The 24,436-nt window shown below is 48.5% G+C and overlaps 1 protein-coding gene across 1 annotated transcript; it reads right to left on the reverse strand.

Moving 5' to 3' along the window:
* Positions 1-15,503: 15,503 nt before the first annotated feature.
* Positions 15,504-16,863, reverse strand: LOC128721622 (endochitinase-like). The gene is made up of 3 exons (XM_053815391.1): positions 16,851-16,863; positions 16,196-16,781; positions 15,504-16,107 (listed from the first exon to the last, which is right to left on the reverse strand). The coding sequence occupies exons 1-3, from the start codon at positions 16,861-16,863 to the stop codon at positions 15,504-15,506; spliced, it is 1,203 nt and encodes a 400-aa protein (XP_053671366.1).
* Between the last annotated feature and the right edge of the window lie 7,573 nt (positions 16,864-24,436).

Consider the following 24,436-nt stretch of genomic DNA (forward strand, 5'->3'; position numbering starts at 1 on the left):
CACAAATCGAACAGACGAAGGATAGACACGCAACAAAAGGAAGAAAGTGTAGAAGCATTCAAACCGACCATTGAGCCGCAAGTGATCGAAGAATCGAAGTGCCTGAGTATTGGGCATATATTTTTTGATTACGCTTCGACAAACACAGCAACCATCGCAAAAACCGTCGACAGACGAGAGAAGAGCATGCCATGACGTTCAACAGCTTCGGTAGGCAGGGAAGCAAGGACCCGTTACAAATACACATATTTTTCGGGTGGGAAAATCCTCGAGTGGGCCAAATGAACGCCGAAATCGAAAGGAAAAAGTCCTACTCGATGCGTGGATCTCGTTAAGCTAGTGTCCTATTAAGGATGGCACAAATTCTGCGACTTCCACACGACGTGCCAGCCACGTGGCGGCTGCCACCGTGGAGGTGGAGCACGTGTTAGCTTTTTATCGCTCCCTCGACGACCGTCGAAATATGCTCATTTTTATGGCCTACGCTTTCCCACAAAACCGACAGCACGCGAAACGCGGTTAGGCGAGACAAGTCAATCGGTGACGGTGTAGGTGTAACAATGCCGAAACCAAACCCGGCTGCGGAAGGAAATTGTACAAAGCGGTGAATTGTGACGGCACTTTGCATAGCTTTTAGGCGTGAATAAGGAGTCGTTAGCACGAGAGCCGCCTATTTATCCCTCGATGGAACGGCTATCGATGACGCGGCGGAAAGCCCACGAGCAGCGCAACCATCCTTCGGCACAAGGACGTTCTACTGTCGGCTTCCGGGCGGTAATTCAACACGCAAACAATGTCTAATGATTTTTGAAATCTTAGACACTTTTTCATTATAACTTTTCATCGCCCTCGGGGGTGTTCTGTCGATCGTTTAATTGGGTATCTTTTGCTGCTGTGTCAGCTGCACAGCCTGTGGGAGCATTTTCTTTTATTCCGGGTAAGGATGATATATCCGTTTTGTGGCTCCAGCACGAGGCAGTGGTGATAGGATGCTTCCGGCATATCGAGGCCAAAGGACTATTAAAAGTTCGGCCTCTCGACCATTAGAGGTTCGCTTCTCGCGGAGCAGCGGCAACACGACGCGGTTCTGTCACAATTAAACCCCAATTAACTCTTGGTTTTCGGCAAATGGCCACTTCGGGATGACGAAAAGGGTTAGGTTTGATTGGAACCGATTTGTTTTCACGGTCAACTTGCGCGCATAAATGGGACTCTTGCCGGGTGACAAAATTCGGGAACCCAAACCGTTCGCAAGCATTCGAGCGGACAGAGTGAAGACTCTCGTACTAACAGGCGCTTCTCAGTGATGAGCCTCGATAGACAGGTCGGTGTCAGAACTTGTTTAATTAACTGCTCGAGCGGATAAGCGATGCCAGGCAAAACGGGCAAAAAAAATGGCTGTCGTCTCTTTCGACTCGTTATTTCCATGCACAAGAGATTGACAGAATGTCGGGATGAGTTTTCTTTTTTGGTTCCCTTTTTTTAGAAAGAAGCCGGAAACTTTCTGACCCTAAAGGTTAGATAAGTATTCAAATAAATTAAATATTTGATTACATTTGTCAGCATGTCGATGGTGTGGGGTGGAATATAAAATATTGAGTATGAAAAATCATATATGAATAAAATAATAATTTAAAAAAATATACGTCAAATAAATTTTGTGACCTTGAGAATTTGTTTTAAATTTTAGGCACAAATAGTTTAAGCATATAAATTTAAAAAGTTGAGAAAAAGCAAACGCCTTTGGATGTAGCTTTGAACTACTAGTTTTAAGGGCTCTAGCCCAAATTTGACAATTTTGCATTTTAATCAAGAAAGCTGAAATGTGTGAAACAAAAGCAAATTCGAAAGTAAATTGCATTCGTCTTGCGATTTTTCTAAATCGAGACCTGTCCACCAATGTGGAGATAATATTTACATCTATGTCTATTATCACTGACAAGAGATGCCACTGACAAGAGAACGTTCAACGTTTACATCGAACATTGATAGATTGCAATAAAGAATTGGCAATTTTTCACTGCTGATGTTGAACTGCTCACATCGATCTCGGAGCAAGCTGCTGAGCTATTCTCTAATAAAATATGATTCAATTTCTGTCGTATGTTTTGGACAGCTCAATCGTTGTCTCAAAGCCATGCACTTCACATAACGCTTTACTTTGTTGCTGCCAAGCCGTCACAAATGTCACCATCGTGTGCCGAAGGAAGAAAGCTGCAAGCCAATGGAACCAATTTAGACCCAAAGCCTAGTAACCGGTCCATGACGAGGGGCGTTTATGGCAAATTGAATTAAAAGCAATTTAATTTCGACCGAAAGCTCATGACGACACCCTCAACTATGGCGACGTGAAGGTAGAATCGATAAGCTGATGAGAGTGAAAAGGAGAATAAGAGGCAAAAAAAGAGACTGATAGAGAAAGCAGCACTTGAGGGCACGTGGATATGAGCAAGAAAATGAAGTCTGATTTTGAGGAACGTATCCATTTTTAAGGGATCTCGCTCTCTCCCAACGAAGCCTGATGAAGTATACTTTATTCAATTAATTGCTCGCCTTATTAGATTTCCTCCTCGCAGCTAGTAAACTCACGAGCAGTGCGGTGAATTATCTTTCTTTTTCCGATACACGTAAGCGCAACAGATGTGAGACGTTTCTCGAACGAAATTGAAACATTTCCATCGAGAGCTTTAAATTTCTTACACCAAACGAACGAAGCATATGCTAGTTTCCTATGAACGTGAGATCGTTGAGAATAGGATTTGAGAAATGGGAGGAAACAACTGCTTAAAGCACTATTCGCTGTTTTCGCAAACTTCGCTCAATTCAATCACTTCTCCAAATTATGGTGCGGTTGAAAGAGTTTTAAACCCCATTTTCCCTCGGCACGGATGCGGCATCAGCTCGGTTATCTACGTGGCTCTGCCCGGATTTGAGCGTTGAAATATACGCCAACAAGAAGGAATGCAAAAAAAATCACACGAATCAGGATAGAGAGCAGAGAACCAGTTCGGAACGACAAAGAATCGTTATTTTTCATCACAAGATGCTGACGGTACACCTCGGCCAGAGTTGCAATAGAAACAACGGATGAGGAAACATGAACGGCGTAAGCAAACGGGGATTTTGAACGAATTTTCGGAATGAAACATCCCTAGCAACCCATGGTTCGAAGGATATCACCGCTTGCTTCGATGGTGGAAAATCGGTGGAACTCCACGAATGCGGTGGAAGCGAACTAAAATCACGTATGCCGGTTGCGGTGTTGTTTGTCGTGGCTAAAAACAAGTGCATCAGACAAAGCACAACAAACTCTTCATTCTTTTTGGTTTTGCTAGCCGCCATTCTTCATTTTTTACGGAGCGATAAAGCAACGCGGTGACTAGCCACTGTAGAAATTTGCTCCATATGTCGAACGTTGCTCACTTTCAGATTGGGTAGGGTTTTTTTTTCTCCTTTCAACAACCTAACCTCACAACCTCCTGATTCGATTTAGTTTGACTTTGCGGTGGGTGGTTCGTGGTACCGCTTTTCGCTTTTCTTCATCTGCTGCTGGAGACCATCGAAACGCTATCGAATATTAGAAGGAACGATGAAGAATGGTGGAATGTAATTTAAAACTAAATCCCCCTGTGTTATTGCACGATTGACATTTTAACGGAAAGGCGGTTAAGGGTAAGCGTTTTGTTTCAGCTTTCATTACTTCGTTTTGACGATTTTACATTCAAAAAAGACGTTGTGTTTAAAGTTAATTAGCACATAAATCAGCTTCTGGCTCGTCCGAGAATATTGGATTTGATAGCAGAATCCTACACGTCGTAATCTGCGCGTTTATCATTATTAATGTTCCACGACAAATGCTTATGGCGTATCAAAACCACACCTTCCGGCATTTAACTTCTCGCTCGCTTGATTCAAACAGTCAAACGATAAAGCTTAAGTAAACGCTATTCTTGCGATATGTCAATGTTTATCTTTTACTCCAATGCTTCAAGTTTCGCTCCTTGATGCCGAAGCCCACCAGCCCCCACGGAAAACTTGCGGAAAACTGCCCCATTTCATTCGATTCAGAAATTTAACCCGTCGTGAATTTCTAGAATTCTGTACCGCGAAAAACATGTTTCAGAACTGTAAGTTCTTTAAACCGACGGCGGCACGTTCTAGATAGACGGTACAAATTCAATGTACCTCCAGGAAGCAGAAGTTTTATTCGGCATCTACTATCGTTCCTTCGCCTCGCCGGGCGAAAGGTTCTTGGAATCGGAGGGAAATATGTTTTTGAGGAAGCCGGAAAAGCTGGAAAATCGCAATATTTTGCAAATCATATCGCCTTTTGGGATCGACTTCTTCTGGCGAGAAAGTCCATTTCGCTCGCGGGTGGTCGCATTCCCCCACGCGACGCGCCTGAGTCTGATTTTGTATTCATGGCTGTCACAGCGCCGTCGTCCTTTTGATGGCGTTGCTGGACAAAATTAGAAAATCAAACACAGCGTGACCGTCAACCGAAGAAATGTGACGCTAGACATGGTGACACCTTCAATGCTTTTCGCTCTCTCTCTCTCTCTCTTAGGAGTTGGATAATGTTTCCTTTCAATTACCCCCGATAGGCGATGAATTCCATTCATTCAAGTGGAAACGAACCGACGCGTTCCATCGTAAGCCCAATTTGTGCCAACATCTTGTACCCTTTGGTGACACCAGCATCTGGAAGCATCCTTACCTACGCTCGAGATGATCCTTCGATTCCAATCCCACCATCCATGGGTGTGGGCAGGTTGAATTGGGAAATTCCGGACCAGCTGATGATGGAGCGCGCGCCCACCAGGTGGTAGAAATTTTCACATTCTGTCGGTGCATCCAACCGGTTTCCGCATGCCGATTACGATGAACCCATGCATTATGAATTCCATCATCTTAATCCACTTCGCCGCAAACCGGACGGGCATCTTTCGTAAATGGCAATGACAAGCTTCGCCGGAAACCACGTGCGACCACACACACCCACACCCAGACCCATCGTACTGCCAGCAAGCCAGCAGGCGCGCTGACAAGAGTAAAGAAAAAAGGCATCCTTGGAACCACCCCCAACCCAACGCAGCATCCAGTGCAGGTGTTTCCCCGCGAGCGCCTAAATTTCCCAACTTCACTGCACTTAAAACAAATTCCTTGCCTTCCCGACGAGCCACGGGTACCGGAAGTGGTGCCGGAAATGTCGGAAATGGATGCAGATTCATCATCATCCGGTACGCGAGACCGCCCCGGGAGGGAACAGAATGTGTTGCGCGCGCGTCCATCCCCAACGCTCACGGTCTCCCATTTAGCACTCGAGGGAATTTTGGAACCCCTCTTAGCGCACTAGCGCCCCAGCAGGAAGCACTAGCTTTTAAGTTGTTTCCGACGTAGAATCACCAATCCTCCCACCATTCCGTGTCGAAGTTCACGCGAGTATGAGTGTGTTTTAGGGCACACATACGACTGAGCTAAAACGGCGGCGGAGTGAAATCGCAATGGTTGAGGGTTGCTTTAAACCGCCGACCGAATGCGCCCCCATTGGCAGTGTTTGGATTTCGGAAAATTAATTTGTGGCTTCTGCTGTTAGCGAGCGGTCGATGGTGCGTCACGGCAGGGGGATTTATTCCCACAAGGAAATCCCAGAACACAGAAACCGGTACACGATCGTACGATCGGAGTCTCAGTGAGTCGGAGTCCGTGGCAATCCCACCACCACCGGTGGCCTTTGAAACCACAACCTCGTAGTAACACGGCACAGGCACAAAAGCCCGGTCGTCCGACAGTTTGTTTGGGCGACCAAGGTCTAGGCGACCACACGAAGGCGTTGGGTGAGAGCTGGAGAAATTAATATTCAAACAACCGAGCTGGGTCCGTGAGCCATGCGCTCCAATTTCCAGCCGGTGAAGGCGAGCGGAATTTTGTCCAATCATTTTTGGCCATTTTGACTCGAGTTTCTTACCTCGAGAGCTTTAAATGGGGGTGGGAGAAATAGAGAAAAGGATGAGAACCGGTAACACTGGGCCCCGGTTGATGAGGTCTTAGACCATCAATGCCATCTGGTTTCTCGGTTTGATTGAGCGTGCGGTAGCCGAAGTGAGACCCTTTCATGTTTCGTTTAAGGAGCCGAAACCGGCCCTTTTGAGTAGTCGAAATAAAAAGACCCGATCAGGTTCTGCTGATGACGATGACAGACAGCAAGCCAGAACCAGGGATGAAAGGAAACCGATGTTTTGACGGCATAGCTTCCGCACACAACACTACATTGGCGCTCGACTGTCAGAATTGTGACTGTGAGTAGGGAGTTTCCCGAAAAGTCGGAAAGAAACATCTTGAAAAAGCCTCGAAAGAGCGCGTGAGGTCTTGCGAGATCTTGATGTGTGTCTACCAAGGTCATTGGGTTGTCAAGCGTAGCGCGCACGTCGACTTGGAGAGTACGTCTACAGCTCCATCGCAGCAGGCGTTGAAACTTTTCGCATGAAAATCCCCCAGCAAAGGTAGCAGCAACAACGCTTCGATCCGCCGTACATCTCGTGAATTATTATCTAAATGACACTCCAACCCAGAGCGTATCATAAACACTTTCCTTTTTTAAGAAAAGGAAAAACAAACACCAAACGATTCAATTTAATTAATCATGCACCCCAACGCCACAGGTTGGCTTACCTTGGCCGCCCTTTGTAACGGTGCAGGTCGTTGTTGGGGGTATTAGAGCGGCAAACACCTAAAAAAGAAAACATTTGCGTAATAAATCGAGCCAACCGTCAAAGGTGGATGGCCTTCCGATAAATTATAACTCCCGCTAGCTGAATGGTAACGGCGGCGCTTGATGATGATCTCATAAATTTCTGGCGACTACCAACGAGTGCTCCGTCGGCTTCCGGATCGACTTTCCCGAGATTACCACCACGTGGCTTTGTTACCCCCACCGGGACTCAGAAAGCATTTGCATGTCGCATAAGAAGTGTGCCGGGGTTGCTGCCACCTGTTTCGGATCTGGTGCCGCTGGACCTACCGAAAACAGGTGGTCTATAAGCCCGTTTGCAACTTGCCACCAAATAACCAACCCCATGTCCATTTATCGCTTCGTGAAGGTACACCGTGTGGAGGCGGTGCCTTATTCAGCCGGAAGGGAGCGCTAATTGGGCGGTCGGTCGGTTGTCGGGGTGCAAGAAAGTAGACCCACAATTGAGGGCTGGAAGGCGTTGATCAGGCGGCTCTCGGATGGCCGGTTGGTTGGTTGGCTGGTTGGCTTCATCATCGAGCTAATCTCTCGGGACACACCGAGCTGGGGCACAGCTGCCGGATGGAAAATTACAAATCATTGCTTCACGGACCACTTGGGCAGGAGAGAGAAAGAAAGATAGAAAGGGACCCACACCACACCTCTCAGGTTGGACAAGCGCCTTTGCCGGAGGTGAAGAAAATCCGACGACACCGGGTGTCTCGCAAGGCCGCACGAAGGGATGATAAATGATCCCTCCTCCATCAATCTGGTGCGCGAAGGAGCGCAATGGTGGTATGCTTCGTAGGGCCGCAGGAGAATTCTGACAACGGCATTCGATGGAGGGCCAAAATCGCGCCTAACGAAATGTCAACTCGTTGTGGGAAGGAATTTACCTTCCGCCAGTTATGGGCTGTGGTTACTTTGGTGTGTCCCGTTCGATAGGTCAACCTCCGTAAGGGCAAAAAGACTGTGCTTGGGGTGTTTGTTGATTCAATCAACAGTTCTTTCCCGGGTTCACAAACATCGTGTCTTGGGAGCGATTCGATATAGGAATCACATACAACAAACGTCCAGTGTTGTCACCGGTTGCGACTCATAGTTGATTGGCCATTTTTTCCGAGAGACACTTGTCACTCTGGAATCTCTGGAACCAGGTTCGGGAACTACCCGTATACCAATGAATAGATAAGGATCTGCCAAACGAAACAGATGGGCTTCATCTCAAAGCATGCGTAGGACGTGTGTGAGGTTAACCGCAGGTGTTACGTGGGCTGAACAGAATGCCGGACACCCTCGGCTCTGGAAAGCAGACACGCTGTTGTCTCGCTTTCTGCAACAGGAAAATTGCGTCTCCACCACCGAAAAAAAAGAGACTTACCATATGATTGATAACAAACCATCCGGCTGACCTAGTTTGGTCGACTCCTCGCTTGTTTTATCTACCACGTCGACCGACTTCAAAGGATGCGGGAACCATTTCTAGCCGTGCCTGTTGGCCGTTCACTCACTCGCTCCGAGGGTTGGAAGGTTTATGAAGTGAAAAGTTCAACTTTCGCCCGGACACGCTTCCATCATCAACCAACCGCCTGCTTCCGATGGTGCCACCAGGCCGTGGAAAGGGACGATTGATGGAGTCATTCGAGCAGCTTTCGGGAAGAGAAGTCGTGCGGGAAGTCGTAAAATTATTTATCCCCGCTCTCACTCACGCCTGGCGCGCCGTTTTTTTTGTGGTAATAAAATTTGGCTTCAAGCTGCCGGGTGCGAGAAATTTTCCTTCCAAACCGCGAGAGTTTCGTCGGTCGGGACGGTTGGGTGACCGCGACCCGGAATTCGGGGAAGTCTGTTTTCGTTTGCTTCAGCGAAATTGTTCGAATAGTTGTCTAACTATCGCTCCCATACCACACCACATCGGAGTCAGCATCGCAGCACGCTGTGAAGGGTGCCACAGTGAGCGTTTACGTCTCTGGGTTCAGTGTTTGGACTGAACAAACCGTTTGTTATCCCGTTGGGGAGGGTGTATCCCATTCTTCTTTCACTTCGTCCTTGCTATCCGGTTTTACGTTAGTTTTATTATATTTTAATACCACTCGGGCATTCGTCTTCCGTGGTTTATCATGCGGATGAGCTCTTGTGGGGTTTTTTTTCGTCCTTCACGTAACGAAACCATGTTGCAACGCGGCCTTAGCGAGATGCTTTAAGGTTACATTTTGTGCCCTTGCTGGTTGGCTCTCGGTATTCGAATGCTGAGCATCGCCCAAACAATAAACACCCCATTTAGGGCAAGCATAAAATAAGGTACACGTTTGTGTGGTGTTGGCTCGTTAGCATTGCACTTATATACTTTTGTGGCGATCTTTGAGGACGCACTTCCACAGTACCACCGTTAGACGCCGGTGAATTATAGCTTCAGTCCTTGGAGGAAAAAAAATGAGGCCCACTCTACGACACAGCGGTTTTTACCCCCAAAACGTACGTCCACCAGCTTTTCGGTGGTAGAAGAAGGTGATTAAAAAATAAAAGTCGAAAGCTCTTCTGCCGCCAGCCACAAAGTGGGTCACCGGAATGGAGCGAAGGAACCTGTCTGAACGGAACACGGTTCCTCCACGCACATGGTGGGTGCACGTTAAATTAGTTCACGGACCGGTTTTGGTCACGATTTCAATCAAAACTCTAATCAAACGCTAGAACCCGTTCTCGTCGTCATCGATGCAACGGTGACCTGAAGCCGTAGACTTTCTCTAGCACCTCAGGGTTTGGGGTCGATGGTTGCATGGCATATTACGGGAAATCGATACCGGACGGTATATGATGACCGATGCGATTCGACAACCAACCATAGCTGCCGCCCACAGCTGACCCATCAAAGCCGATGATGCAGCCATATTTCAGCAGCCCCCCAAACGGTGGCTCTCACTTCCGGGGTGTCCGAGTCGGTGGAATTGATTTATATGCGTGACGCGTGCGTGGGCTCTTTGCCCACGTTGTCATCGAACACAAGCACAAGCCCGATGCTGCACGATGTTCTAAGCCACCCGGAGGTGGAAAGGGGGTTTTTTGGAGGCGTGAGGACAACTTTTACTTTCTCCCCCCCATGAGCGGTGTTGCGTGGGAGAGCCAAGTGAAATAGAGAAAAAAAAGCGATACGTAAGGATTCGTGAAACGTGGCCATAAATTGTGTCCGAGCTTAATGTGTGTATGTTGCTTCTTCCGCTTCCGCGACGCAATCCGTGTGGTCTTTCAGCGCCATAAGAACGTCTCATTTTTCACGGGCAAGCGGAAATTCGGAAGCGGCGTGAGCGGAGAGGGCCAACTAGAACTTTTTCCATGATTCATTGCCGGGTGCTGGGCCGAAGGACATCGTAGTGTCGCTTCTTTTGGGTGTGTGTGCGTGTCTCTCTCCCTTTTCGACACATGCGAAGAAGAATGTATTTTCCTTTTGCTCTGTCCTCTTTTTCCCAACGGTCCGTCCCCACGCCAGACGGCGGAATGTTTCCAATTGCGCTCGACCGCTCCGGGGATTCGGTTTCACTTTTACTTCTCGTCACAACGGCCGCACGGGAGGTGGTGACCAAAAATGAGGCCACGAAAAATCCAAACCCCTGCAGAGCGAGCACAATCGGAACACGGATGGGACACCACTGGTGCCGGGGGTTCCCGGGAAAGCTGACAAAACTCGCGCGAAATTGCGTTAGGGCTTCGTAGCGGTCCTCGGCGTCTTAAGTGGCGTGTCAATCCTTCCGGGTGCGAAGTTTGAAAAATTATCCCTCGCAAAAGCAAAGCGATGTCGCGCTGTCGTATCGTCGGTTCCTTCACAGGTCGCTGGAAGAATGAGCAGGATGGATAAAGACAATTTCACAATTGCCCGCGTGGAGTCAACGCTTTTCTGTAGCTCACTCCATTCTTTCATTGGAGGGGCAAAATTTGAAGAGTACTCTTAGGCTGCAAGTTGCAAATTCGTAAGGAATCACGCACGCGCTTATCGGCTGATGGGAGCTGAAGGAATGTGGAAAATCGCGCGTCACACAAAAAAAAGGTGCACAATGGGAACCAAAAAGCAAACAGCTGGTCTCGCGGACCGTTTTCATCCATCGCAGCACGACATCGCATCATATTGCACCTTAACCTCAATCAACTTTTCATCCCATGCGTATCGGTTTGAAGCACAGACACACAAACACACGCCCGTCAAAAGACGACGGCATGTCTGGGAGACGCTCGAGGCGCATCCTTTAGAGTGTGGATGGACGAACGAACGCGCGAAGGATGAAGCCTCAATTGCCATCACTCAAAAGCGGCACGACAAAATTCACTCGAGAGAGCTTTTCCTCGACGGCATGAAGATGGGAATGCGACACGCCCGCCAATGTATGACAGCAGGAGCACAGAAACATTGCCTCGCGCAAACAAAAACGCAATGAGCGTGGTGTCTTGGGATTTTCCAGCCACGCGGGCTCGCGCGATAGCTCGGAAAAATTGGTGCCGAGTCGATGGTGCACGCGTCTGGAATACATTTGCACAAAACGAGGTCTCCCGACGGCGAGAACGGCCGGCATTTTCTGGCGGGTGGACAAATATTGAATTAACTACTCGTGACAAACGCCCAATGGGAGAGGACGAAGGACTGGAGCAGCAAACAAGCAGCCAATGCGGCGAGGCCATTAAGATCGAAAAGAAAGCAATGGTGACAAAAAAAGGAAACCCACGAGCGGAAAGTTCTTTTCACATTTTCGCAAAATATGTCCTCGGTCGTCCTTTTCCTTTGCTCAGAGCCTGCGATCGAATGAGACGATCGCCGGAAGGAAGGACGATGGTTTTGACAAGCTGCGAGCAGTCCTTGATGACAGCGTGGCACGTGTCACACACACACACATATACCGGGCTAACCACGTCCCAAAAATGGTCTCTCGAGGTTGCGAGAAACCGACAGGGAGATTTGATACGCCACCCGGTGGCTTCAGCTCGGTGACTAATGAGCATCATTACTTTGGAGCTAATCGGAACACACGGCGTGGAAAAGGACGCGCGCTTAGGAGAGAAGCGTGGGAAAAGATTAAACGCAACCGGAAGCTTTAACACACACACACACACACACCAGGGTCGCGTGCTGGGGCGCGTTTCTTTGCGTTGGGAAATGGGAGGGAATTAACTAGAATCAGAGAGCAATTTTTCTCGTGCACAACGCGTGCGATGGCACCGATGCTTGCATGCTGAACAGAGTAGCCCACCGTAGTTGCAAATTAAGTGGGCCATAATTAAGTGAGGAACGAGTTTCTTTTAACGCTCGGGAGTATTAAACCAGAACACGACGGTACAGAGGTGCCAGAACACATTAAGCGGCGTGAAGCTGCTGGGGACGAAGTTTGTGTCTTTAAAATAGATTAGTTGAGACGATGTTGTATGGAGTTGCACCAAATTACTTCCACGAAATTCCACATACCAGGACTGGAGCCCATGGAGAAGCTGGAGTCGTGTTTCATTGATTAAATAGTTTCCTTTATCTCTCGTGGCATTCTGAAAGGCAGGCAATGAGTGGGTCACTAAAACGAGAGACCAAAAAAAAAAAGCACACATTAAATCGATAACCACAAAATATAATATTACATCTTGAGCTTAATAACATCCCACACGAGGCTTAAAATAACAAACCACACAAACCACATGGGTAAGGTAAAAAAAAGTCATACGAAACGCGAACGGAACGAGACCCATCACGGCCAGAAGCGGAAAGGCGAACATTCCAGAAGAAGCAAGAGAGAGAGAGAGAGAGAGTGTCCCGAAACGATGTTTGTAATTATAATTACATGCTTTCCACAATTTACCGGCAACGGGAAGCAAAGTCCCGTTCCAAGAGGGACAATTTTTCTATTAAACGTTTTAATAGCATTTCTCCTTCCGGCCCATACGATCGAGCATCGCTAGACAGGCGGTGGGTTTTGCGTGATGGGTTACGTTTTAATTACGCTGTCATATTTATCAATCCAGGTGACCACGAACGACGTGCCGTCCAACGGTGGTTGAATTTATGCATTCCCCGGGAGAGAATTTAATCGAACCGGAAGAAGCTTACGCGCGTGTGAGCGATGTCCACGCGTTGACGTGGTGTTTAAGCCTTTCACGCCGCTGCTGCACCCGTATTCCGGGAATGAGTCGCTTGTGTTTTAAACATCCCAGGAAGCAACCTTTCCCAATCAACGCACACACGCGCGCGCGTTGGCGGTTGAACTGTTCCTGGAAGAATTAATGCCCGGAAAAGGACGAACTTCACCCACGAAGAGAGACTCCGAACCGGACGCTAATGGATGCAAGCGTTTAGCGTGGGGACATGATTCCGGGAGGCAAAGCACCATAACGGAATGTTCATCGACCAGAATGCGCCCCAGAAAACGAGGAGCCATGTCGGAATGGAACGAAGCATGTGTGTGTATGGGAGGGATTAGTGGGAAAAAAAAGATTACAAAAAAACAATCGACAACACGCTAACACGGGAAGCTTTTTTCTAAGAATGTCAACACCGCGTTGGGGATGGGATTTTTATCGCTTTTAAAGCACCGTATTTCACCACCCTCACGAGAACACGAGAAGCAACAAACAATCGTCGGAAGCGCTTGTTTCTTTTTGTGTAGAAAAAAAAGGACATCGTTTGGTGTCGCCTACACACCACCACACACGACAGGTTGGTCCTGGCTGGCTGCACGCCATGTTGTCGATGCAGTTTTCCATGCACTTCCGTCGTCCATCCGTGTGTTTGGTTTTTTTTTTATTTTTGCGACACCAAACCTCCCAAAGAAAAAGCTCACCGTCGTTCCTCGGCGGCGTATGCTACCTTAGTTGCTAGCTGTTAGGTGTGGAAATTGATAACCAGTTGCGATGTGGCTTCTAGTATCCTTTTCCCGGAACACAGCCTCGGGCGCTATTGCAGGTTGGATATCGTTCGCTTCCGATCCGATCCACCGGGCGATGCAATCGGTTGATAAGCGAAGCGCACGGCTTTGAGATGCGGTTTTAAGCTGCTTTGTTAGTTGAAAAATATCGCAGCTGGCGTCGAAAGAAATACGTACGTGATACGTGCAACACGAGCTATTCTCTCTCTCTCTCTCTCTCTCTGCTAGATTGTATCTAACGATCCTGGACCCCTTTAGGACAGGGCTTCGCTTAAACGACGGACAAGCAAAAGGCGTACTCTGGCAGGCTTGCAACCACCCGAATGTCCCTGTTTCTAATGGCAGCTCGTTTCGGAAGCCATCCTTGAGCGCCCATTTTGCTCATTTGGGTAATGGATCACAATTAAAGGGTGGAAGCGCGATTCGTTTGATTTCCGGTTTGCTTTCCACTTGTACTGCGAAATTAAAACCCAATGGTGCGGAAAACAGGCCACCCATCATGCCAATTACGTTACTTATTGGTTTGCTTTCACAAACGAACGCAATAGAGAAGAGATAGCGAGCGCGCGCGTTCGAGTAGCATCTAAAGGCGAACGAAAGGGCTCAATCCTGGGTTCGCTAAGATGCGAACATGATACAAAATGATAAAACACTCACAAACTGTGCCAGCCAGCGGCGCCACGCTGCGTTATGCTAAACAGTGTGTTAACAAATGAATATATTTATCTGTGTCAGAAACAAAGCACGCGACGTGTACCAGATAAAACGAAGGAAGGAACGAAGAAAAAAACATCCCTCTGCTGTCCTGTCGTGCGTGTGGCTTCATCTGCCAAAAATCGATGCCAGCGGAGAATTGGAGCTTAGATTGAATCTGCCCTATGCCACTGTCCTACCCCGTTATCGCCGACAGCCTCCACATTCGCGTGCATGTGAACTGGAGCACGATAGAGCGCGTGTTTCATTCGCTGTTGTAAAGCACACGATGGTTCCGTCCGTTGTTTAGCGGGTTCGAATTTCCTTATCGCTGTCCCAACGCCCTGTCATACGCAAAAGGCCAACCGAAAACTGCGTGACCTCCAATGGCGTGCGGACAGAAGCGAACTTCGAGGATTTGAGGGCACGCGAGGATGATACTTTCTTCTTTCTTTGCCTCTTTCTGCCCACTGATTGAACCCCTTTGCACAGGGGGTTTTGCTCTAACAACCAGCATCGGCCCTCTTTTTTGGTTTTGGAGGTCGTCAACGGATCGTCGTCGGCGACACGTCGACGCATTCGCTGGCTGGTTCTTTATGGCAAATCGCCAAAAAGTTCCGCGCGTAGCGTAACGCCATGTCGCCGTTTGTCTTCGCGGCATCGAACCCATCGAGCCGCAGCAAGGTCCACGCGATCCATTCATTGTTCGGTAGTCCTGGGTGGTTTCATTCATACGGCCCCTTCCCGACAGGATGGCGGCCACGACTTATGCTCGCTGTCGCGGCAGTGAGAAGAGAGAACGGGCGCGTTTGTTTATGTGACGAGAGATAAACATTTGGCAACGCCATTTGGCGACGCGTAGGAAACTTTTGTGCGAACTTTAGGCCCAACGTTCTGCCGGATTGCGTTCGACGCCCACGCCGCGGGTTTGCAAACAAACGATTGGCAATTTGTTCGGCGGAAGTAGACAAGAACAATCGTTATCGTTCGGTTGTTTGCGAGCGGACGAATGTGTTGTTTTCGAACGGAAGCGGCGGCGAAGGACGAACTTGGACAAATTAATTAATCGACTTTCATCAACACCCTAATGAATGGTATCATCATTTTAATGCTCCAAAAGACAAACGCAAACCTATTGCTGCAATTCTTAAGCATGCTGTGACCTCATAATTCCTGAAAGAGATCCCACAGGGGTTTCAATTCAAATTCCAACTTGCGGAAACGTTGAATTTCGCGTCCAACGTGTGCAGGAACGATCGCCAAAGAGCTTTCGTGAGTGGAAACGCATCACCGCATTTGCCCCGGTAATCATCCTGATCTATGGACAAACCGTACACTCCGGCCAACCCGTTCGATCTCGCGATGTAGCCCTTCCGTCCGACGGAGATCTCGTTCTCGTACGCCACCCACTGATCGGTAGTGTCCGTTGCTCGCGGGAAAATCCCTTGCACATCGTCCCATCCCACGGTCCAGTCGGTGCCGTTGAGCAGCTGACACAACTCGAAGTACCCGCAAAGTCCCGGTTCCTGCGTCTGTGCACAAGCCCGTCCAGGTTCCCTCGAAGGACCGTATCGTACGCCCTCGGGAAGTGTGTAAGTGCGGGCCGGAAACAGAACACCAAGGACGAGTTTGTTGGCGGGACATTTACGCTCAATCCAGTAATGCACCGCACGATCGAGCGTAAGATGCTTGCGATCACCGATGTTGAACAAACGGTACGTGAACGAAGCCTCTTTCGTTCCGGGTGGATCAATCACCTTCTGCTCGGAGATGGCCACAAAGTGCACGAAGTCAACCAACCTGACAACAACAAAAAAAGCGATAGAGAAAACGTGAGCTAACGCAGGCGTTCACAAATCACCAATGCACATCTGTATCTGCTGCTCACTTGCACAATCGTTCGTGATCGATTTGGTTACGCTCGATCTCGAGCATCACGATCACCTCCCAGGTCGGATGTCCAGCCGTCTCAAAGGCTCGCTTCAGCTCCTCTAGCAGCGTGTATATCGACTCGTTTGCATCCGTTGAATCAGAGGAGTCGAAAGATTCTTCGAGCCACAGTAGCTCGATCCCGTCCAACCGCATCCAATCCATATACGAGAGGATGCTTTTGATCAGTGCTCCCCGGTTTTCCGCCGTTGATGCTGCGCGTGCTAAAAACGGACTGCGAATGCTCAGCAACAGCTTCACGTCAGGATCGGTACGCTTTAGGTCGGAAAATTTCTCCCATCCATTTTCCAGCACATCAAACGGTGGATTTCCCGGGATCAGCTCCAAAGTGAACACGTCTAGCTGCATGCCATCGTAGACAACGTGCGTACAAAGTGGCAGCGGGATGTCTTCGATACGAAACTCATACTCGTTAGCTCGATTGGCGGCTGCACTCGAGAAGCTGCACACAACACGCCCGTTCGTTTCAGTGGCAGCTCCAACGGTTAACCCAACCGTCAGCAGGGCGACCACAATTGCAACACCTGCAGAGAACAACACGACACCGGAGCTTTATCTCAAGGGTCAACCCACGCTTATGTGCCATTACTCACAGTTTTTCGGCATGACTATACAAGGCCCAGCCGACACCAAGCGCGACTCAAAAGCAACTGAATGATTTTTGGCAAACGACAGGAAGCGAACAAAACTGGAAACGTTTTTGAATGATCTTCGCGATGTGGCAGAAAAAATTATCTCGCAAACTCGCATCCCAGGTCATCAGATCAGACGGGTACGAGTCGACGACACGAGAAAGGAGTACGATGGAGGTTAGCAATATGTTTCGCGAGCAGCTGCGGACTTACGAGTAGAAAAAGAGCCAAACTCATCACTTAAATCATTCTCGTTGGTTTTTTTTTCTTTCCGTGCTTCATCACCGTGTGTCTGACGCGATGTATGCGGACCGATTGCTAGCAAGTCGACGTCATATTTGTCGTCTTATGTGAATGGAGTGCCTTCACGGTGGGTGATCTAAGTGTATTTGGTAGCTCTTTTGGTATGGTCACTTTTCAAGCCATGACGAAGGCGGGTGCGCTTGTACCAGGTTCTAACGTTTTCACGTGGGTTTTGTTAATAAATAATACGTCTTGTATGCCCGAAATATGCAGCTCGACGAATGTAAGTTACAAGATTGGTACAAAAGTTTCAAAAGTATGTATCTCAACTGGGATTTGAACCTCATTTTGATGACTCTAAACCAACTGCTGAGCTTTCTAAGCTTGCCCAACAAACGACTGCACTTTATCAATGACTCCAAGGCATTCCCTATGCAACTTGCGTGTCTTTTAAATAATATTGACGAGTTAAATATTTACCATGCTGGTGTAGAAATGAAGTCCATTTTCTATCAAAAAACAAACGTATGTCAATTCGAATTTTGAAACAAACTAACACAATGTGTGCTACGGGGGGTGTTTTGAGCAGCAGTAAACGGCACCCAAAAACACACGCGAGTTCGAAAGCAACCTCGAGGCTTTTTTGAATATTGCGCGCGGGAAAACCACGGAACGTTCGAGAGCCACACTCGTGGAACTCATGGGCCCCCCAAAGGGGAGGCTAAAATGAACATTTCCAAACCGATGGGGTGAGTTCCCGTTTGTTTACATCACTGAGTGTTGCTGTGGCGAGAGTGCCATGGGTAAAGCAGAGCGAAATAGTTTCACAGCAGCCAAGCCGGCAGCTATCTTATCGGAGCAGTGTTCGATAGAGGTTTATAGGTTTGTAAAAACTGAGCACATTAACCCAATCGCTTGATTGAAGAGAAGCAAAAGACACCGCTTTCTTTAGCCTCGCATTAACCTTCGATGAGTTGTGTAATAAACGGCATGTTCTGTTCGGCTCGTGGACGGATGAAGGTGGATTATTTTTGTTCACCGATGTGAACAACTTCCCCAGGACAGGAGGCAGTAAATCGCATCCGCATCGCGCAGGAATCCAGCCGATAAACGGTGTCGGCACATACTTCCATCTGGAAACGAAAACACCACGGCATGACTTCGATGTGCCCAAACACGGGCGCTTCTAAAACGGTTAAACAAAAATAAACATTCGCACGCTGCACCACGCCTCGTCAACTGTCGCTAAGATCAACGTGATGGATCAGTCGCTCGCTATAATGGTACCGATCTCGTGTTGCTCTTCTCGACCATCTCGCGCGAAGAAACACGCCGGAACAGACAAACCGGCAGCAGCAACAGTGATCGTCCGTTCCCACGACCGGCGTGTTCATCAGCTGGTGGGTATATTTAAACGTGAGTGCCACAAACTCGCGTTCCCCACCGGTTCATGCGAGTTCCTAACCGATTGCGTTTTCTAGGGGGGGTTGCACAACCGAACTTCGAACCGCATCGAGCTGTCGAGGTGAGTGCCTCGCAGTTGTGTCGCCGAAGCGCAACGGAACGGACCGGAATCGAGACTTTCCCTTCTATGTCAGCGCGAACCGTGACTAGAGCATCGCGTTTGACGTACGCGCCACGCTGTGAGGCGAACGTGTGGTTTAACGGTCCTCGGCTAAACAATGTGTAAGTCCACCTCCCGGCGGTAGATGTGAAAATTGTGTAGTGTCAAGGAGATAACACCTTCTGGCAGGGAATACCGCCTGGTGACAGTGTGATCCGAGAAGATCAACGGGCTAGGACGAGGCCAGAGTCGAAACAAAAATGGTGGAGGTTCAAGTTCGTGCTCGAAGAACCTCACCGGTGGGAGTTTTGGTTCGAGAAAGCCACAACGAGAACGTTGTTCGACGAAACGCGATCAATTTGTGGCGATCAGTATCACCGCTAAACCCAGCCATCGGAGCTAGTCAGCTTTGGTAGATCGTAGCAACCTGTGACATAATCGAAGTAGGTGGGGTTTTTTTCCCCACTCAATCTGTGAAGTGTATTTTCCGCGAACGGGTTTTTCGTGCGTAAAATGTTTGAGAAATTGTTCATCTAATCCTGCCTGTCGGACCGCCTGCCGGATGATTGCCGTCCCGTGATCGAAATGCGTGTGTCAAACGGGAGGCTTGGCCGTTTCCATTGATTCACGATCTGTCGTTGACGAGTTGTTGCTTTGTTTTTCATTGCTCTGTCCGGTTCAAATCCTTCCCGATCATCCCCTCGGGTGTGCGTTGCATGATCGGTGGATAAAAATTGCGTTTTTTTTTGCTATTTTCTTCTAATTCAAAGTCAACCCGACGATGGGGTCCTTCCCGAAAGGCGATGTGAAATAATTAACTATTTTTAGCGGATCGCGCGCGTGTGTGTTTGTGTGTGTGCGTGCGTGCATTAAAGTGACACTAAACGTGTGACCGTGTGTGGATGTGTGTTTGTGATTTTTTTAGTACGCTTTCTATTTGTGTTTCTCTCTTTGATCCTTCACCTTTTCCTTGTTTCCAACCAACATCGCCTAGCGGCTGTTCGGCACCGTTTTTTCTCCTTCCGCGCGGGTTCGAGTTTTAAGTTGATTTTTTGCTACTCAAACCTGCTGCTCCCGAAACGCCCCCTCGAAGTCCCATATTTTTGCTTGAGGTGCTTGTTTTTTGCTATGCTGCCTTAACGCGATTGGGGAGAGGAATAAAAATAATTAGGAACCGTCGTGTGCGGTCGTGGTGCGCGAGAATCGGTGTCGGTCAAGTTTGGCCGACCGGCCGTCCTTGCGATCGGTCAATCTGCTTCCACACACAGACACACACACACACACAGCCACGCATGTAAGATGTGGAATAAAAAATGGAAAACAACACACTATCGACCGGGATGGGGGATGATCGACTCAAAGGAAAACTTCGACCCGATAAGAACCTAAAATGGCTTATTCAGGGCGCGTTCTGTAAAATGGAAAACATAACATATAAACATCACAAAAATAAGTAACTCGTTATACGCGAGAAGAAACCCCATTCAAATGGGGGCACAGGTTTAAATGGTTGTCCCTGAGTTCAAACATTGAAGCAACATACAACCGAAACAAAACAAAACAAAAAATAAGCACGATGAATGGGCTCGCACCAGAAGGGGGCAAAATAATATAAATCGGTTCGAAACAACGGCCGCAGCGCCATAATGGTGAAAATTGTAGTTTCGCCCTTGACGCGCATCGTTGGCCCAGCGGCTGTGTATCTGGTCGAGTCAACAGAGGACACAAAAACAAATTAATTGCCGCTCGATCTGATCCGCACGCAGCTCTCTGCCGGATGTCGATGGATAGGCGCGGAATGTTCGCCCATCGAATCCTCCCCTATTCCTCGTTGTACAAGTGGTCGAACCACTGGAAAATTGAATGGAAATGCCCGGCACCAACCACCAGCAGAAGAAAAGCGCCTGTTTCTAACGGTTTTTCTTTTTTTCTCCCCGTTTTACTAATAAAAATCTACAACACGCTTGCAGTTGACGCTAACTATTTGCGATAGAAAAGCCGAGCGGAAGTGTCGTGAACGGTGTGGAAGCGGAAAATCCCGCACGTTTGTCGGTGTGACGATCGCGAGTGATAAGAAAAAGAGATGAAAGCTACGAAGTGGGGTGGTGGTATACAAGAGCGGTGATTACTTTTTGTTGTGCTAGTTTTAATTAAAAAAGTAGTGTCCTGAATGCAGTGGCACTGAGGCCGCATGTCGCCCGGCCGATAATGTGTATGTGCGTGGGTGTGTTTGTGTGTATGTGTGCGCGTTTCCGGTCAGTCGAGTGGAGTCCCATCGAGGGAAGGCATTTCGCTATCGATGCGCCCTTTCGAAATGAGCTAACTTTCGCTCGTTAGCCGTTAGCCTGTGGCAGTGGCCGCGCAAAACCGATGCCAATAAAGGTTCGATAAAATTGGCCGTGCTTTAACTTCCGACCGTGGTTACATCGGGTTGTTACGCCGGACGGAGTGTTACAACGCTCCCGAGTCCCTTTAAGAAGACGCCCTAATCCGACGGTGCAAAAGTGTAGCGTCATTCATCTGCAACGGTAATGCGATATTTTCCGTGGCCTTTACCCACGGTCCTTAAACCATTACGGTGCGTATTTCTGCGCCTCTCGAAGTCAGTGCTGACGTCGGTAGGAAATCCTGTCTGGAATCACAAATCAGGCCTTCCATCACCACCGCGTACAGTAAGTAAGCACAAATAGAGGGATCCCCTAGAGAGAGAGAGGGAGAAAAAATCCAACACCCCAAAAAGGCCAGTGTCGAAACAGAAAATGTGCAAAAATTGAATCCCTTGTTAGTGGCGGAAAATGAAATAAATCCGTGCGAACAAACGGTGCGTGAAGAGTGACGGCGAATATTGCGCCCACCCGTCGGCAAGAAAGCAACTAGCCAGCTCTAACGAGCCGGAAGTGGCTGACCGATTTTGTGCGAGCGTGGGTGTGTGTGTGTGTGAGAGTGTTGCATAATTTCCGTCGGTAGACTGGCTGCCCAATAGGTTGGTGTATGCTTCGCCTAAATCTCGAGCACCTCATCGGAGCTACGAAACAGTGGACAACGAGAAAAACTCAAACTTAAACGAAAGTACGCGACCGAGGAGCCCTCGAGGAGCCACCAAACACAACGAAGGTATATATCCACACAGAGGGTGGTACACATTGGAAGCATAATTAGGCGTAAGTAAAAGGGTTCGCCCCGAGATCAAAGTCGGGGTTTGTGGGGCGGCAAAGGAAACGTAAGCATCTTCAAGCTTCCGAATTGACTTGTGGCGTATTCTGGACCTCAACCGTATCCATTCGCCCCTAGGGGCAGGTGCAAAGGTCCTGGACCTGGGTTCGCAATGGCTCGATTACGAATGAAATAAATGATTATCTCGCTCCGTACCGTAAACAGAAACGGAGAAGAAAAACCTCGATCCGCGGAAGCTGTGTGTTTAACTGGCAGGCGCTGGTCGAGCGGAGGATGGCGTGGGTGGATGGTACGAGAGAAAAAAAAAGAAAAGAAAACCCTTCCCTGTTCCAATCATGGCTAATGAAGTTCCGCACAAGCGAAAGAGGCGAGAATGCCGTAATGGAGGCGCACAACATTGCTCTGAAAGGGTTACACCAAAAAGCACCAGGTCGTATCGAGATAATTCGTCCGTTCACTGCGATGGGGTTGGATGATAGGATTTTTTTTATGACATCTCCATACTTTGGCTCCGATTTGGCTTCACCGGTTTGCTGCCTCACGGTGCGGATGCGGGGAGTTCATATAAATTCTTATCAAATTTTAACGCAATTTGCAAGGAAACATTTCTTCCTTGCGGCGCAACTCGCCGTGTTTCTACGATGTACACTTGTTTTTTTTTGTGCTATGGCGCACTTTAATATGCGCCAGGTTACGGTGCATATCTTTCATCCGCGTGGAAAATGCTCGTATTGTTCCATTTCGGATGTAATTTGGCCGTTTCCGCGAGGTGGACTCACTTATCCTCGGGTGACGACAACTGGGGGGCGTTTCTGATGTGATGAATGTTACTTTCAAAAATTTGCCATCTTCCCTTCCTTGCTTTATATCGCATCGGTGAGTGGTTAAATCCCACGTGTTGCTTAGAAAACCAATGGAGGCGCCAGGTGGCTCACGTTCCCTGTGCGTTTAACGTGGGGTTCTTAAATTCACCTCCACACCGCGGCGTATTCGGTCGAATGATTTATCTATTAATAGTGCAATATCCCCTAATGATTGCGTTACACCGTTCTCGGCACGTTTCCGTTCTTTACCAAGGGGTTAGCGGGAGAGACTAAAACACGCAAACACACACACACGCACTCACCGTTTTTGTTGTGATGTTTTGACAATGTCTTGACGATGGGAAAACACCTTGGGTATTTTGGGGGTTGCAGAACATTAACCACGCCACCATATCTCCTCACATGTGCCCCCTAACCAACGGCTTTTGATTGCCATATCAACTTTACACATTCGCCAATCGGGTTTGCCACCAGCGTGTATCTAATTAAAACTTGCCACCCGCAACACGCGGGCCAGTTGTTGTACCGACCTAAGCCTGTCGCGTTTTCCCAGCTCTCCATACTTCTCAGCTCATTAAAAGTTGACAAATTGCGTTCGATGGCGCGTTTATTTCGCGCGATACTGCTAGCTAGTGGACGATGAAATGACCTCGCGGCCGTGCCCGTGTGCGTTTTTGCTAAACGCGATGGAGTGCAAGCAAGAATAGAAAACATAAACTAAGCACGCCAAGCACACTAAATTCGCCATTCTTCGCCGAGAGCACTCGGTTCCGGCGTGGGGGGTTTGTTCATCATTCCCACAACCCAACCGGACGATACACGAGGCGCCATCCTTCAGAGCACCAGCGGAAGGACGAACGGTCAACTTTCTGCAACCGTCACACGGAGGTTCTTTCACGTTCAAACAGAACACTAGGCAGCCAGGATGAAAGGAGTTCTTTCGTAGAGATGGCTGATAAAGCGAAAATGAATCCTAACGACTTTCAGCTGGTAGCGCGAGCAGGAAGCGAGAGTGAAACGAGCGCTACAAAGCACAAACAAAAAATGATCATCTCACCTGCACACATACAACCGGTCACAGCACGCGGTGGTGAGTGAGTTTGCCATAGTCAAAGCGAAAGCGGAACAACAAACTTTCCGCAGTGGGGCAACTATTCGCCCGGACCGCCAGTTTTATTAGCCACGGTTTTATTGGCAAATTTGTCAAACGGACCAACTTTTGATCAAAGGACCGCAGATTGGCGAGGTGTGCCAACAATTTCTCGGCTTCACCACTAATGGAGGACAGTAGATGCGTAGATTACCCTCGGGAGGGAGTTGTGCTGCCCGTGACAAGGTGACAAAAGTGTGGCGTACAGCTGCATGCAAACAAATCATTTGGGGCACACTATTCGCGGTCCTGGCTTTCGTCGTCCCTCCTGAGGTCGCGTGGCTCACACAAATTAGTGACGAGCGCTGGTGGTGGCGATCCTATTCTAACTGACGCGCTTTGTTCATATCTCTAAACCACGTTCACCTCGTGTCACAATAATAGCCCGAGGAAAAGTGATCCTCTTCCAACCGTTGGAACCACTGCGTTTGAGTTTCGCCTGGTGCGCCGGGAGCTATTTGGTGTAATTAATTTTCCGCCAATTACAACAGCCTAACAAACGGGGTGACGTTCGAGCGCGTTTATGGTGGCGGATTCAAAAGTAATTACTCGCCAACTAATAGGTGGCACATTTTTGGTGTCCGTGTGGTTT

Source organism: Anopheles nili, chromosome 2 (assembly GCF_943737925.1).
Source record: "Anopheles nili chromosome 2, idAnoNiliSN_F5_01, whole genome shotgun sequence".
NCBI lineage: Eukaryota > Metazoa > Arthropoda > Insecta > Diptera > Culicidae > Anopheles > Anopheles nili.

What these genes read in the sequence shown, in the direction of transcription:
- LOC128721622 (XM_053815391.1), bottom strand. An exon ending in GATCACGAACGATTGTGCAA is followed by an intron (nt 16,108 to 16,195) that starts GTGAGCAGCAGA and finishes TGTTGTTGTCAG; the next exon opens with GTTGGTTGACTTCGTGCACT.